This window comes from Galeopterus variegatus, unplaced genomic scaffold, assembly GCF_000696425.1.
Source record: "Galeopterus variegatus unplaced genomic scaffold, G_variegatus-3.0.2 Scaffold429, whole genome shotgun sequence".
In the NCBI taxonomy this organism is placed as follows: domain Eukaryota; kingdom Metazoa; phylum Chordata; class Mammalia; order Dermoptera; family Cynocephalidae; genus Galeopterus; species Galeopterus variegatus.
The window spans coordinates 239,095-256,264 of NW_007726540.1; the positions used below are offsets into that span (position 1 = coordinate 239,095).

The following is a 17,170-nucleotide window of genomic DNA, read 5'->3' on the forward strand; positions in this document are numbered from 1 at the left end:
CCGGTCACAAAAAAAAAAAAAAAAAGACAAAAAAAAAAAGAACATAGAAGGCCTGAAATGTATGTGAATGCAGAAATACAGAAATGAGAGGACAGAGTTGGTGTTGCTTCTGAAATTTTATCAGAAATGAGAATCACCTGTAGGGTGTTCTATATTTGTTATAGCATAGATTCCTGGGCTTTACTCCTAGAGATAATGATTTGGTAGGTGTGGAGTGAGTCCTGAAAATGTGCATTTCTAACAGGCTCCCAGGTGATGTGATACTGCTGGTGTTTGGACTACTTTTTGGTGTGACTACCAGTATTCTAAATAATTATATCAGCCACACAACCTAATTTTTTTTTTTTTTAGTAACTGATATGTCATGGAGCCCAGTTGAGCAGTTCTGTTGTAGTCTATGAATAAAAAAGTGAATCATTTTGTAGTCTACGGCTGTACCACCCTGAACATGCCCGATCTTGTCTGATCTGTGAAGCTAAGCAGGATCAGGCCTGCACACAACCTAATGTTAACTTGTGCATCTTAACTCCAAAACAGAGGAGGTGTGGCAAGGGCCAGTTTCATAGCATTGGCTGGAGAATTCTTTTAAGATTAGAGTAATTAATCAAGATCAGTGAGTTTAAAGCCAGTTTCTAGAGTTCAGAAGTAGTCAAATTGGTTCAGTGGTTCTAAAACTTTGCTGCACATTGGAATTAAATTGAGGCTCTTTAAAAAAATACTGTTGTCTCTCTCCCACCCTCAGACTCTAATGTTTTTATTGGTATGGGATATGGCCTGGACATCAGGATTTTTAAAAGCTCCTCAGGTAATTCTAATGTGCGGCAAAGATTAGGAACCACTGAATTGATCAATGCTGTCAAATTCCTCTTGTAAAACTTCATGTGAGAAGATGCAAGTCTTTGGTAAGGTTGCGCAGGTCATCCGAATTGATGGGATCCATCCCCAACACCCATATCACCTGGTTCAGATTTCCAGGCATCCATTACAAGGTGACCTGCTTTTTCTAAAAACTATTTAAACATGTTTCAAATCAACTACTGAATTATTCTTCCGGTAGCACAGGAATTTTGTGGTGAATTTTTTTAAAGCTCACCTTAGATAATAGATTCCTTTAGTAGAAAATTTAGTAAGCAGATACCGAATCTCATCATCCCAAGCATATACAGTACTGATAGCAATTGACACTGTCCAGGCCAAGCCTTTGGAGATGCCCAACTCTGTCTTTTGGCACTGTTGTGTTCTAATGACTTCTTTGAATTCATTCAGGGACTATTAGAAGTAAAATGATCTCAAGGTCATTATCCAACTGCTCATTATATAGATGAAGACACTAGGTACGAAAGAAATTAAATAACTTTTCCAAGGCCATGCATCCAGAGTAATAATAGCTGTATAACATTTATTGAGTCCTTATTTGCCAGACTCTGGGCTAAGTACTTTAAATGGATTATCTCCTTATGTTCGTTAATCATAAACAATCCTATCAAATTGGCATTGTAACTATCCCCATTTTATAGATGAGGAAATAGAGGCTCAAAGAAGCTGAGGAATGGGGCTGTGGTTCCCCAGCTGGTAAATTAATTCCAGCAGCGTGTCTCCAGTGTCTGCTCCGTAAGCACCTGTGCTGAGCTGCCTTTGCAGTCAGTGGCAGAATTAGAGCTAGAGCCAAGGTTCTTGATTTCCCTATTACTTTTTGGTTTTGTACTATTAGTTTTTGGATCTACTAGTCTTATTCAGTTATAAAAGAAAATTAGATGAATGAAAAATGACTTTTCTGTTTGGCATTGTAATTTAATGAATTCATCACTAAAATTCTAACCACTAAATTGTATTTAAATGCAATTACGTTATTAGCAAATAATGCAGGTGTGTGTTGTATTCCTAAGTAAGACAGTAAGATTTCCTTATGACAGGCTTTTGCTTTAGGTAAGAGATACTTAATTTGATGAGGGTTTAGATAAAGTATGAGACTGTATTTATATTAAAAAAAACTAATCCGAAATCTTTTTCTAACAGTTGTTTTGGCTATAAATGTATATATTTTGGCCAGTTTCAAGCTCTAGTTCCCCATCAAGAAACAAGTGTTTAGTTTTTTAAATAACATGATTTAAACTATTAGGTGATTTAAAATGATGGAAAAGATCCTTAATTCTAGTGTAATTATATTTTATAGAATAATGTCTTATCTAAATTCACTTTTTCCTTTAATTTTGATTTTAAGGCTTTTATTAAGTTCAGAGGTTAATCAAAAGAGTTACTTTAATTTTTTTGTTAATGAAGAGATTCATAAGGACTTTTTAAATGTATGTTGTTATGTTTTCTAGATATCAATGGCCGTTTCTGAAGCTAAAGAGAAATGGAAAAGTGAGCTTGAAAATATGAAGAAAAATGTAATACCCAGTAAGGAATTGGAAGAGAAGATTCATTCTCTTCAGAAGGAACTAGAGTTAAAGAACGAGGAAATCCCTGTGGTTGTCAGGGCTGAGTTGGCTAAGGCTCGGAGTATATGGAACAAAGAAAAGCAAGAAGAAATCCACAGAATTCAAGAACAAAATGAGCAAGATTACCGGCAATTTTTAGATGATCATCGAAATAAAATTAATGAGGTGCTTGCGGCAGCTAAAGAAGACTTTATGAAACAAAAAACTGAACTACTTCTTCAGAAAGAGACAGAATTACAAACATGTCTAGACCAGAGTCATAGAGAATGGACTGTTCAGGAAGCCAGGCGGATCCAACTGGAAATCTATCAGTATGAGGAAGACATCCTAACTGTACTTGGATTTCTCTTAAGGGATACCCAAAAGGAGTACGTCGGTGGGTCAGAGGACAAGCAGCTTATGGAAATCATGTCGACCTGTTCTTCAAAATGGGTGACTGAGCAATATTGTGAAAAATTAAAGGCCTGCATAAAGAAAGCATTTCAAGATACATTTTCCCTACTTATAGAAAATGCTGACCCAGAATGGGAAAAGGTATGTTCCTGAGAGTGAAAAGAGCTATTGAACCTCAGTGATTATTGTAGAAGTTGTATATGGTATTTTTTTCTTCCTTCATTTCTTGTGTTTTTACCAGTGGTTTAAAAAACTTTTTGAAATTGAAAGGTTTGTATATTTTGTTGCCAAAAAAACTTTATTACTTCATAGTGCCACAAATATGAGGCAAAGCTTATAGCCTTTAGACATCTTTTTTTCTATAAAATGTATATTATTCTTGCAAGGGCCTGAGATTTCAGAAACTGAATAACTCATTTCTATTTTTGTCTTCTGGGCCTGACCACATCAAGAAATATGCATCATATTAAAGTAGAGTTTCTTAAAAGCTTCTAAAGGATTTGGAAGCTTATTTCTTGCCCTCAAGGAATTTATATCTCATTTAGGCAAAATATCCAACCAAGTACAAAGAATATTGATATGGAAACAAGCAAATAGAGGTATGGTTTACTCACACAGAACTCTGAAGCCCAATTTTGTTGGTGTACTATGTATGTGTGTGTATAGGTAGTTGTGGTCTTTTAGTTATGTAAGTACTCCCTGAGATGAGCTTTTGGTTTATGTGGAAGATTTGGTAAGACCAAAGTCTTGCTACTTTTTGATTAAAAAAATTAGGTATGCATGAGATATCCAGAATGATATTTTAGGTATTGTGATCAGCCAATTTCGATATTTGGAATTAGAGAAAAATTCTGATGTAAGGTTTGTCTGATACAAGTGTTGAGACAGAAGAGTTAAGGACCATCAGGATATTGTGATTAAAGGTTTTTAAGGCCAGGATTGAGCATTTAGTATTAATACTTACTGGAAAGAGTTATAAACTAGGAAGAGAATGAGAGTTCCGGTCTCACACTTGATGATAAATAGCTTATTACTCTGGGAAGTCATATACTGTAGTTGTTCATCTGAGAAAGAAAATATAAATTCCTGGCCTAATTACTTGGGTTTTGGTAGGAGATGCATGATACAGCTTGGCCTTTCTGCGTCCTGCATTTGAAACAGTACAGAATTTTAGAGCCAGAAGGAACCTGAAAGATCAGTCCACCCCATCCAGTTCACCCCAGTTGATTATTTTTATCCTTGATTTCACAAAGATGTTACTAAGTAGTTGCCTTTGATGTAAAAATAACTGAGCAAGATAATATCCCATGAATACTGCTTAATACCTTATTGAGAATTTTTGGAGAAAATAGGCAATTAAGAAGAATTTGGAGAAAACAGTTGAAGTAGAAAAATTATCTGTAGCAGGTTTTGAGGATAAGTGAAGGGAAGATCATGTTATATGCTTTCAAGTTTACTTTCCTGAAAAGTCAATCTCTGGTATAAAATAACACTTTTCTCCTACCACGTGTGTGTGTGTGTATTTCATAGATTTATAAAATCAACCCTGGAGTGTTTTTATAGGGTGTATAATTGTGCAAGCAGTATAAGATCATCTGTGTGACTTATGTGGCTCACAAGTCTAAGGAGACAGAATCACATAATCTGGCTAAGAATTTAGACTTTTGTAGCTTTTTGTTGGGTGGGTCAGATTCCATTCCTAAGAAAAGGATGGCTTTGAAATGTCTAATCTGGTATTTGTCATAGAAGTAATACTTGATCTTCTGCCATTTTTGAGCTAACTCATCTCAGGACCTTGACATAAAGCAACGGTTATGAAACAATGATTATAAATTTGCGATATAGGTGCCATAAATGTGAAGAACTATGATTTATAATTTATTAAATTTGTAGCTTTTAGAAGTGGTCATAGAAATTAAAACAGGAAAGAATTGTTTATCAGTGTATATAAGCAGGTCCTCACTAAAATAACTGAGATGATCAAAAGTTTTTTAAAGTGGAAAGGATACAATGAATGAAAAAGTTTCCAAGAAAATGAATGCCTTATCAAAATATATTAATACAACAGTTCATAATGGATGAAAGAAAACAGAAATATCAGTTGGAACAAAATTTTCAAGCAAACTTAAGGATATGTGCACTGTCTCTTTTTACCACCAAAGTCAATTTAAAACTAACACAAAAACGTTGCTGCTTTCCTACCATTTTTGCCGTCTTGGATTTTTCCTCCAGTTTTTTTTTTTTTGGTCCTTTTTGAGACTGGCCGCACTGCGGGGAGCGCACCGGTCATCCCTATATAGGATCCAAACCCGCGGTGGGAGCGCTGCTGTGCTCCCAGCGCCGCACTCTCCCGAGTGCGCCACGGGGCCAGCCCTTCCTTCAGTTTTGACTAGAAACTGGAAACATTGATTGCCTTTGTGTTCAGCTTTTATTACTGCTTTTGGTCTCAACCTCATAGCTTCTTGATTGCATGGAGTTTGCTTTTTCTCTATAATTGCTGACCTCTGCTTCTGTTCCACATTGTAGGTAGGTTTCCTGACAGTCATTTAAATGAGTTTTTTGTGATTGAAGCCAAGGCTTCTAAAATCAAGCATATATAATGGGTTTTAAGAAATTAAACAAAACTGCTTTCTGAATATCACATGGTCTGTTCCTTTGGGATTTAGTAATGTCCAGAATCTGAAAATATTGCCTTAAAAATTTGCTAATGAATTTTGTAGCTGTACTGCCTGTATCAGGGAATGGACACAAAAAGCATTCATAAGTGTTTGTGAAGAATGAAGAAATGGTCTTGTACAAGATGTTTAATTTAGCTAAGCCTCAGTTTCTGTCTTTAACTTTGAAATTCAACTCACTTTCCTTACAAGATGACAGTTGTGTTAAAGTATTTAGAAGCATATAAAATACTATATAAATTCAAAATTATTTTTACTGTAGTTATTTTCAACTTGTGGGAGGTATTATAGTTGCTAATGAATTTGACCCCTGCTGCAGTGAAAATGTTCTAGATTTTCAAGAACAATTCCAATTTCATATTCTGTGCTGTGGTTTGATCACATAAACCATTAAAAATATCTCAAATTTATGTATATAAATGTGCAAACTCTATCTCCTGTCTGTCTCACAGCAGGCCCACCAGTTCTCTGTCAAACAATATTATAATGTGGAAAATATGGTCATAAGAGACTAGTTCATAGTACAGTGACAGTATTCATGTAATAACCTATGAAAAATATTGGTGATAGTTCAGGCAAGATTTTTTTCAGGCAGTGTTTTCTTTTTGTATTTTTAATATTAACGTTTTAAATAGAAAATTGTATAAAGATTGCTACTAGGCATTAACCGTGAAGATAATTTATTTCAGAGAAATATGGCCGAGATCTCTAAGGATCCTGCCAGCGAGCACATTGGCAGAGGAGACCCTGGAGTCCCGGCAGCCCTTCATGCACCCACTTCTGGACAACACATTCAGCCCCTGGCCTTGCAAGACACAGAAGCAGAAGCAGGTAATTGGATTTTGTTCCCACCTATCTCTGTAACATCCATAATCACCATTCCAGAAGGTTGCTTTGAGGGTAAAAGGAGATTAAAGATGTGAACAGTTTTCTGAGCAAAAAATGTATAGTACTTACTGCTCTGACTTAATATATATCCTCTCCCTAAGATTTCATTTTGTATTTAGAGGACAGGGTTAAGTCTTTCTTCTTTCTGTCTTTGATGGTTTTCCCCTCCATTCACAAATGATTCCTTTTTTTTTTTTTTTTCTTTTTCACAAATGATTTTTATTACAGGGCTAATAATGAGAATTTTAATAGAGCAGTCATGTTTTCATTCCCTGACTCTTGAGAAATCAGGGCTTCATGTAAGAGAATTGCCAAATAATAGGGACTTTTTCATTCAAATTACTGAAGCTTATTTCAACCCCTTTTTAATGGGAATCTTTCTGAAGTGTATTAGATGTTTTCTAATTTATTTGGGAATTTCTTGAGGGCAGGGTCAGTGTTTTTAATCTCTTTCTCTCCGACACGTGGCAGAGTGAGTAGTATGTTGTCTGTGCCCTTGAACATTTGATGAATTAATAGTTTTTTTTTTTTTTTTTTTTTTTTTTCCATGTCCGGCACCGGATCGCAACCCTCAGTGTTGCCCCCGTACCGGACCGGGACCGGCAACGGGATCACAAGCCTCGGTGTTGCTCCCGCGCCTCGCTCAGCCAGTGAGCGGGAGCCGGTCTGTATGTGGGATCCGAACCCTCGGACGGGAGCGCCGCCGCGCTTCCCAAGCGGCGCACTATCCAGTGCGCCACCGGGCCGACCCGAATTAATAGTTTTTTCCTTAAGGGTTTAGACTTGTCATTATGAAAAAGAATTATTGTCCTATAGCCCATGGTATTTAAAGCTCATGAGGAGTATAGGGCTTATATTGCCTGTTCACTGAGATTTCTGAGCTAGGAATTGGTGAATCCTTTATTAGCTCCATCCTTTTTAGGATATTGACTTCTTGCAGTCTGCTCCTTCTCTCCACACACAAACATGCATCCTTTCTGCTGCTTACTTGCTGTTGCCATTGTAACTTGGAAAAGAACTAAGACTTACTAGGGCAAATCATATGTACTAAGTCAGTGACTTTAGTTTCCACACTTTTCTAATTCAGTAGGCAATGTTACCAGAATCTTAGAGAATCTCTCCCTGTCCTGAAAAGTCAGTCGACAGTTATTTCTCTCATTGTTCACAGACCTTCTCCCTTACTTCTAGGTTCTAAAAGGCTGACACTGTCTTATGGCCCATTAGTTGGATGGTAACACGGCCTTCATTTATATTTTGCTTCTTACTTTTTACGTTATATTTGGATTAGCCTGAGAATTATATTTTAATCTGTGAAATGGGTTGAAACAAGTTTTAGATGTTATTTGGCTTTGGGAAGTCCTGTCAATATGAAAGAAATTAGTTTGAAGACAAATCAAACGATAAAAGGATTCGTTTTACATTTTTAGCCTTTTTTTCCTTAAAAACAAACACGTTAACAAAAGAAAGGATTAAATAATCCAAAACATGTATTAAGTGATAATCCTTTATAATCCTACCACCAGAGGGTACCATTGTTGACTTGTTATATTCTTCCAATATCTTATTATTTTTTAAAATAATTTAAACATTAATTATGAAGTACTTGATACCTGCAAAGAATAAAAGTAAGATGTATATAAGTTAAGAAGCCTTAAAACCAGGACCCCACTATTCAGTTTAAGAAATAGGACATCACCAATACTGTTAACCACAGTTCCATCGCTGCAAACTTCCTTCCAACCTGAGGTAATAATATTCTTGATTTTTAAAAATTATTCTCTTGCTTTTATGTTTTGACCAAACATATATATCCTCGAAAAGTTGTTGCTTTTTTTTGTTTTGTTTTTTAACATTAGGAAGTGGCATAATATTCATTATATTCTTTGTAACTTGCTTTTTTCCACTTAACATCATGCTACTAAGATTTGTCTGTGTCAGTGTACATAGCTCAAGTTCATTCATTTTCGTTGCTATATAGTATTTCATTGCATGAATATACTATAATTGATCTATCTGTTCTCTTTTCAATGGGCATTTCCAATTTTACATGATTTCCAATTTTACAATATTGTCTTAAATGAAAAATATAAATGCAGTGTATGGTAACAGTGTGATGCTTCTTTGATCCTTTGGTGCTTATGAACATAAATGGTACCATTTAAATGGAACAAAAAAGTCAGGAGAGAGCTAAGAATAATTTGTGCCAATTTATTTATTATTCCTATTTTCTTATATCACTTATACTAGTAGTAATAATCTACCTTTTGTATCATTTTTTATATTATTTTAATTTTATTAAGTATATTATTAATGAGAATAGCTATTACTTATTGTGTGCTTGCTTTATGCCAGGTACTGTGCCAAACAGTTTTTATAGATTTATATCTCTCAATAGTTTTAAAACATTTTTTTAATTTGGAGATAATTTCAAACTTCCAAGAAAGTAGCAAAAATAAAAATAGTTGCAAAGAACACTCATATTCCTTTTAACTAGATACACCTATTGATAACATTTTACTCCATTTTGTACTCTTCTGTGTGTATGTGTATGTGAATATTTCATTTTTTTCCTGAACCATTTGAGGGTAAATTGTATACATTGTGACCTTTTATGACTAAATACTTCAGTCTGAAATTTCCAAGAAAGATATTTTCTTGCATAACCTTAGTGTACAGTATATTTAACATTAGATAAAACTATTATATCAATCTTCTGTTTGTATTGTGATTTTGTCACAATTGACCCGATAATGTCTTGTATAAAATAGCATTTTTTCCCCTCTAGTACGGGAATCTGTCTGGAGTCAGCTATTACATTTGGTGGTCGTGTGTCTTTAGCCATCTTTAATCTAGAACATTTTCACAGGCTCTGCTTGTCTTTTATGACATTGATATTTTTGAGAGAAATTTCTGCTCCCCCTCTCCAAACTTTTTTTTAACAGAATTTTTTTCATTTGGAGTCTGTCTTGTATTTCGTCATGATTAGATTCAGGTTGTGCTTTCTTGGCTAGAACACTGCATGGGTGATGTCTTATCACATCTGGAAGCACATGGTGTCCATTTGTCTGTTATTGGTGAGGTTAATTTTGATCATCTACTCAGACTGTTGTCCAGTTTCTTCCCTATATAATTACTTTGGGGTTTTTCCCCTTTGCAAGTAATAAGCAATCTGTTGGGGAGATACTTTTAAGACCATGCAAATATTCTTCTCCTCACTAAAACTTGCTCTTAGATTTGGCAATCATTGATGATTCTTGCCTTATCCAGTCTTTACTATGGTGGTTGCAAAGTTATAATTTTTCCAACTCCAGACCTCCCTCCACATTTACCAGTTGGCATCAAGAATCTTCCCCTCTCATTTGCCTTATTTATCTGTCTGTCTGACCATCCATCCCTCTACCTATTTACCAACCTTACTCCATCCATCCATCCAAATGTTCATGCATCTATCAATCTATCTGTAGAATTATTGGTATGACTCACAAATTCCTATTTTTCAGTACTTTATATCATTGCTATATTTAATCAGTGCTCAAATTGTCCTGGATACAACTAGTGGAGCCTCTTCAATCTGGCTCCTGTGTCATTATAACATGGCTGTATTTTTGAGTACTTTCTTACTTTCTGGCATAGCAAGATATTTTCATCTCGTTGTATATATACCCTTTCCTAGTACGATAGTCAGCCATTTTTTGAAGATCCCTGGCTCCTTTTAGTAGAGAACAGTATTCAATACTAAGATCTGAGCATTAGGTTTCATAGCAATTTTAAAAGTAGATGGTATTATCTAATTTTATATAATAAAAAACTAAGCCTCAGAGTGGTTAAAAATGTGCTCTGAGTCACACAGCCAGTAAGTAGTGGAAACAGGATTTCAATGCAGATGTCTCCATCTTAAGCATCAGTTATACTGTAGACTTTAGTTTTGAGTCATGTCATCTAGCCTTTTCTTCCTCCCTCCCTCCCTCCCTCCCTCTCTTTTTTCTTGCTTGCTTGCTTGCTTTTTGGTAGTTCGTAATATAAACTGATATGAAAGTTTTCTATCATTTAATTTTTACAGATAAGAAAAAGATCCTTGAAATTAAAAATTTATCCTGTGGACACTGCTTCCAAGAACTCGAAAAGGCAAAGCAGGACTGTCAAGATCTGAAAAGAAAACTGGAGAAATGCTGTAGGCATCTTCAGCATTTAGAAAGGAAGCACAAAGCTGTAGTGGAAAAAATTGGAGGTTAGCATTTTTTTTTTTTTCCTTTTTGTCTTTTTTCGTGTCCGGCAACGGATCGCAACCCTCGGTGTTGCGCCCTCACCTCGCTCAGCCAGTGAGCGGGAACCGGTCTGTATGTGGGATCCGAACCCTCGGCGGGAGCGCCACCGCGCTCCCCAGTGGCGCACTGTAGCAGTGTGCCACCGGGCCGGCCCAGGAGGTTAGCATTTAAAGTAGCTCTGCTACCAGTATCTTTGATCCTTGTTGAAATGTTGAAATGTGACATTTTAGTTAATGTATGCACTGATTTTCTTTTGGGATTAATGTAAACTAATGTTGATTTTATTTTTACTAACCAAATTATTATTACTAACCTCAAAAGAGGAACATTTCAGCTCAGATTAAAAGGTCACATTCCTCCTTTCTTGACGGAAGAGATATTGAGGGCCCAGTGAAAGTATGTGTCAAATAATATTCTAGGCACTGGGGATACAGCAGTGAATAAATCAGACAAAATCCTGGTTTTGACAGTCATTTTCCCTCCTTCAAGAAGCTTATGGTTAAGTGAGGGGAACCAAAAGGAGATTAATGAATAATTCAACACTGAGTGCTATTGGCAGTGTGTTATGTATACTTAGAAGAAAGGATGTTAACTCTGCCTCTTATTAGAGTTAAGGAAGGCTTGAGTAAGCTTTGAAAAGTGGAGGTGTTTGCCAAAGAGAAGAACGGCATTTTAGGCAGAGGGAAAAGATGTAAACAAAGGTATATGTGTTAGGTCAGGCCTCCATCCAGTCCATTCATCACAGTGCGGTCAGGGTACTCTATCGGGGTAAAGGGGTTTCTTCTGCCATTTCCCATTGCCCTTCTGAGGAAGGGAAGATCTTGGGCTTAAATGGCTACTCCCTCTTACCTTTCACTATTCACTTATACCCTGTGCTCTCTGTTCTTTACAGTTGAGATATTTCAGATTCCTGAAATGGTCATATTTTCTTTTATTGCTGAATGTTACATATGGTGTTGTCACTCTGTCTTGTACTTTACCCTACCATTTACTTTTTGGTTTAACTTTCATCCTTTAGGATTCAACTCAGAAGATGCTTCCTGTGCAAAACGCTCTTTGATTTTCCTGAGTCTGAGTTAGGTAGGCTGCTCCTGTGTAGCCCTAAAGCACTTGGATCTTTCTCTGTTACCATTCTGTATTTTAATTGTTTGGTTACTTGCCCGGTACCTTCTCCAAACTCTATGTTCCCTGAGGATAAGGAATATGTCTTGTCTTGTACATCCTTATAGTCATGGTACCTGCTACATACCAGACAATAAATGTTTGAATGAATAAAAAGCTGAATGCCAGGGTTCCAGATAATTGTGTCATCCAGAAAAGACCAGGTGTGTTCATTTATTTTCTACATTTGCCTCTGTCTCTTGCCTGGACAATGGCAGTCACCTCCTGAGTCTTTCTGCTTCCAGTCTTGCCCCCTACTCCATCCTCCACAGGGCAGCTAGAGCAACCTTTTAGAAAAGTGAACTGGATCATGACACTCTTGTTTAAAGCTCTTCCGTGGCTTGCCATGGCCCTCGGTATGAAATAAAAACACTTAATTTAACATGGTTTAAAAAGCTCCTCATGATCCAGTGCCTGCCAGCCCCTCCAGCCTTGTCTTCGCCCAGCCCTCTTATTCTCTCAGTAGAGCCATAGCATGGATTTCATTGTCTCTTGTCTCTGAGCCTCTTATCTTCTCTCATCACTTAAATATCCTGATCTCATGGCCTGGCTACTTCCTACTCATCTTTTCCCTACTGTGTAACTTCCCCAGGGAGGCTTTCCTAACCACTGCACACCTGGTTATGTCCTCCTGTTATACATTCCCCATTGTTCCTATGCTTTTTATAACATTCATCATCCTTGTAATTATTTATTTTCTGTACTCCCGTTTGGAGTGTAGACATCATGGCAACAAGGATCAGGTCCTGTCCTAGCACTTAGCACAGTACCTGGCATCACAGCACACGCTCAATAAATATTATTGACTGAGATAAGCCACCTACTACCACCTATCTACTAGGTCTGTTAGAGACAGATAACAATTACTTTTATGACCAGATACATCTTAAGAATTTTGAGATAAAAAGTTTAAGAACTACAACTCCCCTTTGTGATTACTTAGCTCTTCAGTAGAGGCCAGGACAGTAAATGAGATATTTGTCCACCTGTATATATAAGTACAATATAGCTATTGTAAAATTTGACAGAAACCAGGAAAATTTGTTTTACATAGTAAAATGACAGGGACAGTGGGGTATGATTATTATTTATGAATAATAATATTTAGCACCATACATTGTGATCATATAATAGTTATCCTACATAGTGCTTTTTGAAGCTGATACCTTCTACAATTTGTAGACTTAGAAATAATCCAAGAAAATACGTACTTCCCTCAACATGATGGGCTGATAAAAAGGGTCAGGGTCAGAAGTTAAGTCATTTAATAGTTTTTATTTAAATTTATGTCTGAATATAAATCTATTAGGTGATAATATCTTTGCTATTTTAATTGCTTCTTTTTTGTTTCTTTAATTCCATGTTCCATTCTTCTTGGTAATATTTATTGCAAAGTGATGGAGTAAGAGTGAGTGGTTTAAAAATAAATGTTATATCAACCACTAGGCGGAATAGAGTGATTTCGTTTCCCAGTTTATGGGGTGTGTTGAAGAGGTGGCGTAGCAGGGAACATGAGATGCCGTGTTCACACTGATTGAATATTGCTGTTGCCAGACCTTATATAAGGTGTTGTGTGTTTTTTTGTTTGTTTGTTTTTTATATTGTAATCTGTAAGGTAACTAACACTTTCCTCATTGTACATGTGAAAAAACCCAGGTTCAGAAAGGTTAAATAATTGGCGTTGGGTCATCCAACTGGTAAGAAGCAGAGCTAGGATTTAAACTTATGTCTCTCTGTCTCTGAAATTCATGCTCTTTCCTTTAGTCTCCTCGTCATCCTTTTTTTTTTTCCTTTTTTTGTCTTTTTTACTGACCGGTAAAGGGATCGCAACCCTCGGTGTCGCGCCCGTACCGGGGACCGGCAATGGGATCGCAACCCTCGGTGTTGCGCCCGCACTGCGCTCAGCCAGTGAGCGGGAACCGGTCTCCACATGGGATCCGAACCCTCGGCGGGAGTGCCACTGCACTCCCAAGTGGCGCACTCTCCAGTGCGCCACCGGGCCGGCCCCCTCGTCATCCTTTTAAAAGTTCTATCAGTCTATCAGTCTCTTCATCTTCCTTTTAAAAGTTTACAGAATTGAAAATCTTACATTACTTCTGAAAATGGCACCTACTTAAGGTTAATTTTCATTTTATTTTATATTGAGGTGCTTGTTCAATGATCATTTATATGAACATTAACTGTATACCAGGATCCACAGGGAACAAGGAATTAGAAAACCTAGTAGGTTTCTACAGAGCTTCAATCTAGCTGGAAACCAAAACACATGGATATGAGACCATTGGAAACCAATTTAAAGACAGTGTGTAACGCAAAGCAAGATGAAGGTGGAATATAGATTTTAAGTGCTGAGAAAACAGAACAAGGGATGGTCACACTAGGGTGTATCAGAGAATGAATGACACAGGAGAGCAACTGGAAATTACGCAGTCTCCTTTGTAAACATTTGTTGGGAACTTAAGGGAAAGGAAGACTGGAAAAAGAATTAACTGACCAATATACTGTAAACTTTCTTTCATAGAAGAGAATAGTAAAGTTGTTGAAGAATTAATAGAAGAAAACAATGACATGAAGAATAAATTGGAAGAACTGCGAATACTTTGTAAAATACCACCAAGGTAGACTTTTATTATTTTAAAGACACCATTTATTTCTAAATATCTTTAGCTTTTTAAAAGTACCAATTATTTTTCTGTTATACAGCAAAAAGTATAAAAAAGAAAAAAATCTGTCACAACCTTATCCCAGGAGATACCCTCTGTTGACCTCTCGTTTTATACCATTTAAGTCTCTGTACACACATGCCATGTGCACAATGTGTTTAAAAAATTGAGATTATTGATAAGGTATTTTGTAACCTTTTATTAATATTATTAGATAAGCATTTCCCCACTTTATTAGTTATTCTTTTACAATATGCTTTTCAATAATGGCATAAATTTTCAGATTTTGTGGGTTTACCTTTATTTATTTAAGCAACCATAACATTTAAGTTGTTTCCATTTTTCTCCTGTTTTGAATAACTATAGTGGAGATCCTTATATATGAAATTTTTAGCACGTCTTACTTCATTAGAATATGTGGATACATATATATTTTTCTAATGAAATTTTTTACTTACAATCTCTGTTTTTGCAATCTATGGTCTGTTTTTAGGTCATTGTCAGAAGGGGCCATTGAAAATGCTTGCCTGCGGTACAATGGGAGGGCCTTGGAAGAACTTCGTGGGCAGTACATTAAAGCTGTAAAAAAAATTAAGTGTAAGTCCCTAAAGAGATTCCCAAGATTTTAAGGATGGTTGGACCTTTTTTTATTGTTTTTCTTATATGTAAACTCAGAGTTTATCAGCAGTATGCTTTTAGGGAATTTTCCAAACTATCTTATTCTTTAATCTTAGAAGAGATCATTGATACCTTTTCAAAATTATGTAGTAATGGATCATTTTGCCCAAATAATCTTTTGGAAGTGACGTGAGAGAAGTGTTATTTTTATAAATGTCACATGAGTTTTAATTTAGCAATTATTACTTCCTACCATAAACTTTTAAGGACTATGGCATGGACCTAGTTAGTAGTTGTTCTGTTGTTTCTCATTATTGTTTCTCATAACTGTAAATTTGGTTATCAAGCCCCTGTCAGGACCAGGTGGTGCCAGCATACTCTGCAGAACATTCTCCTGTTGAATGTCTTCCCAATATAGAATACTTCCTGGTTTTTAATTACAAAATTGCATAGAATGGATGTATGTTCTAATACAATAACCAGTGTTTATATGGGAAATGTATATTTACTTCCTAAAATTGTATGCATTTTAAACAAAAAGAGCAGGAAAGGCCTAAAGTTCCAAATATAATTGGTAGATTGGTAGATCAATAAAGGGGATTTGTTTGTCAGTTGTTGCTGGTGCTAACAAAGGTATTTTACCACAACAAAGCAACTTTTTGTTAATAATCTACTAATTGGTAAGTGAAATTTTAAGCATTTTTTCATTCAATATAACTTGTATTAATGTGTGTGAATTGTGTTTCAGTTAATTTTAGAAAGTTAATTAGAGGTTTTGTGTTGACACGTACTGCGTTTTAATTTTTCCCATTTCAAATAATGAAAAATGGTCTCCAAGATAGTATTTTTGCATAGAACATCTACTTTTCAGATGCTTACTGACATTAAAAGGAAGATTTCTGTATGAATTGGCGTCACAAATGTAAAAGGGAGGGTGAAAATTCTAGCTGTAGGATGTAGTCCTGGATTTAGTAAAAATGTTAGCATTAGCTAATAGTAGTCCAGATCAAAACTGTGTTTAATTAAAGATAAACAGAGAACTTGAAAGCTATGAACTATATTTGTATGTAAATTTCAGGAGCCAACTATAAGTAACGTCCTCCTCACGTAGCATTTTGTATATACCTCTCGTGGATTGTAATATTAAATTTAATTAGATACTCAATAAGTGCTGCATTCAGAACTGAGTAAATAATGGAACATGAGTTTTCAGAGCATAAGAAAAGAATATGAGTTTCTCCAGCCAATATTGCCTCCTTTTCTTCTGTCTGTCAGTGTCTGCTTTTCTCTTTCTTTCTGCTTCACCCTTTCTGCATATTTCTTTTTTCCTTCTCTTAACCGGACATATTATACAACTGATTTACATAATTTTTGTGTCTCATATTTATGGTAGTTTCTTGCCTAAGTGTGTTAGAGTATGATAAAATTTCCCTGGGGAATATGCCATGTTTCCTTACCATATGTAGCTAGTATCATTCCAAAAGGACTTATAAATTACTTCTCTCATGAGTCTACCAAAATGGTGATCTGAAATATTCCATTTTACTTTTTATTTTATTTATTTTATCTTATTATTATTATTTTTTACAGCACTAGTTAAATCCTCTAGAAACTCTGAAAAAGACTTAATTTTGCTGATTTTAGTTTCCACTCGAGATATATGAGGGGTCTTCAAAAAGTTCATGGAAGGATTTGTATTATCTTTTTTTGTTTGTTTGTTTGGATTTTTATTTTTTTTATTTTTTGCAAATTCAATATTTTATTTTATTTTATTTAGTCGATATACAATGTGGTTGATTATTGTGGCCAATTACTGAAACCTCCCTTCCACCTCCCACTCCCCCCTCCCTCCCAACAATGTGCTTTCTGTATGCTTCTCAAATCAATTTCAAGGAATTGCGATTGTTATGTCTTCTCCCCACCCCCCACGCCCGATTCTGGTTTTTTGGGTTTTCTTTGGTGTGTGTGTATTTATTTATTTATTTTTAGTTCCCACAAATAAGTGAGAACATGTGATATTTCTCTTTCTGTGCCTGACTTGTTTCACTTAATATAATTCTCTCTAG

The 17,170-nt window shown here is 35.8% G+C and overlaps 1 protein-coding gene across 1 annotated transcript in view; it reads left to right on the forward strand.

Moving 5' to 3' along the window:
* The window catches only part of CEP152 (centrosomal protein 152kDa), a 91,895-nt gene that overhangs the window by 67,465 nt on the left and 7,260 nt on the right, over positions 1 to 17,170 (forward strand). Inside the window, exons 22-25 of the mRNA XM_008568657.1 lie at positions 2,325 to 2,975; positions 6,199 to 6,340; positions 14,345 to 14,441; positions 14,980 to 15,083. Coding sequence (XP_008566879.1) covers positions 2,325 to 2,975; positions 6,199 to 6,340; positions 14,345 to 14,441; positions 14,980 to 15,083 — 994 coding nt within the window. The remainder of the gene's footprint in view (positions 1 to 2,324; positions 2,976 to 6,198; positions 6,341 to 14,344; positions 14,442 to 14,979; positions 15,084 to 17,170) is intronic.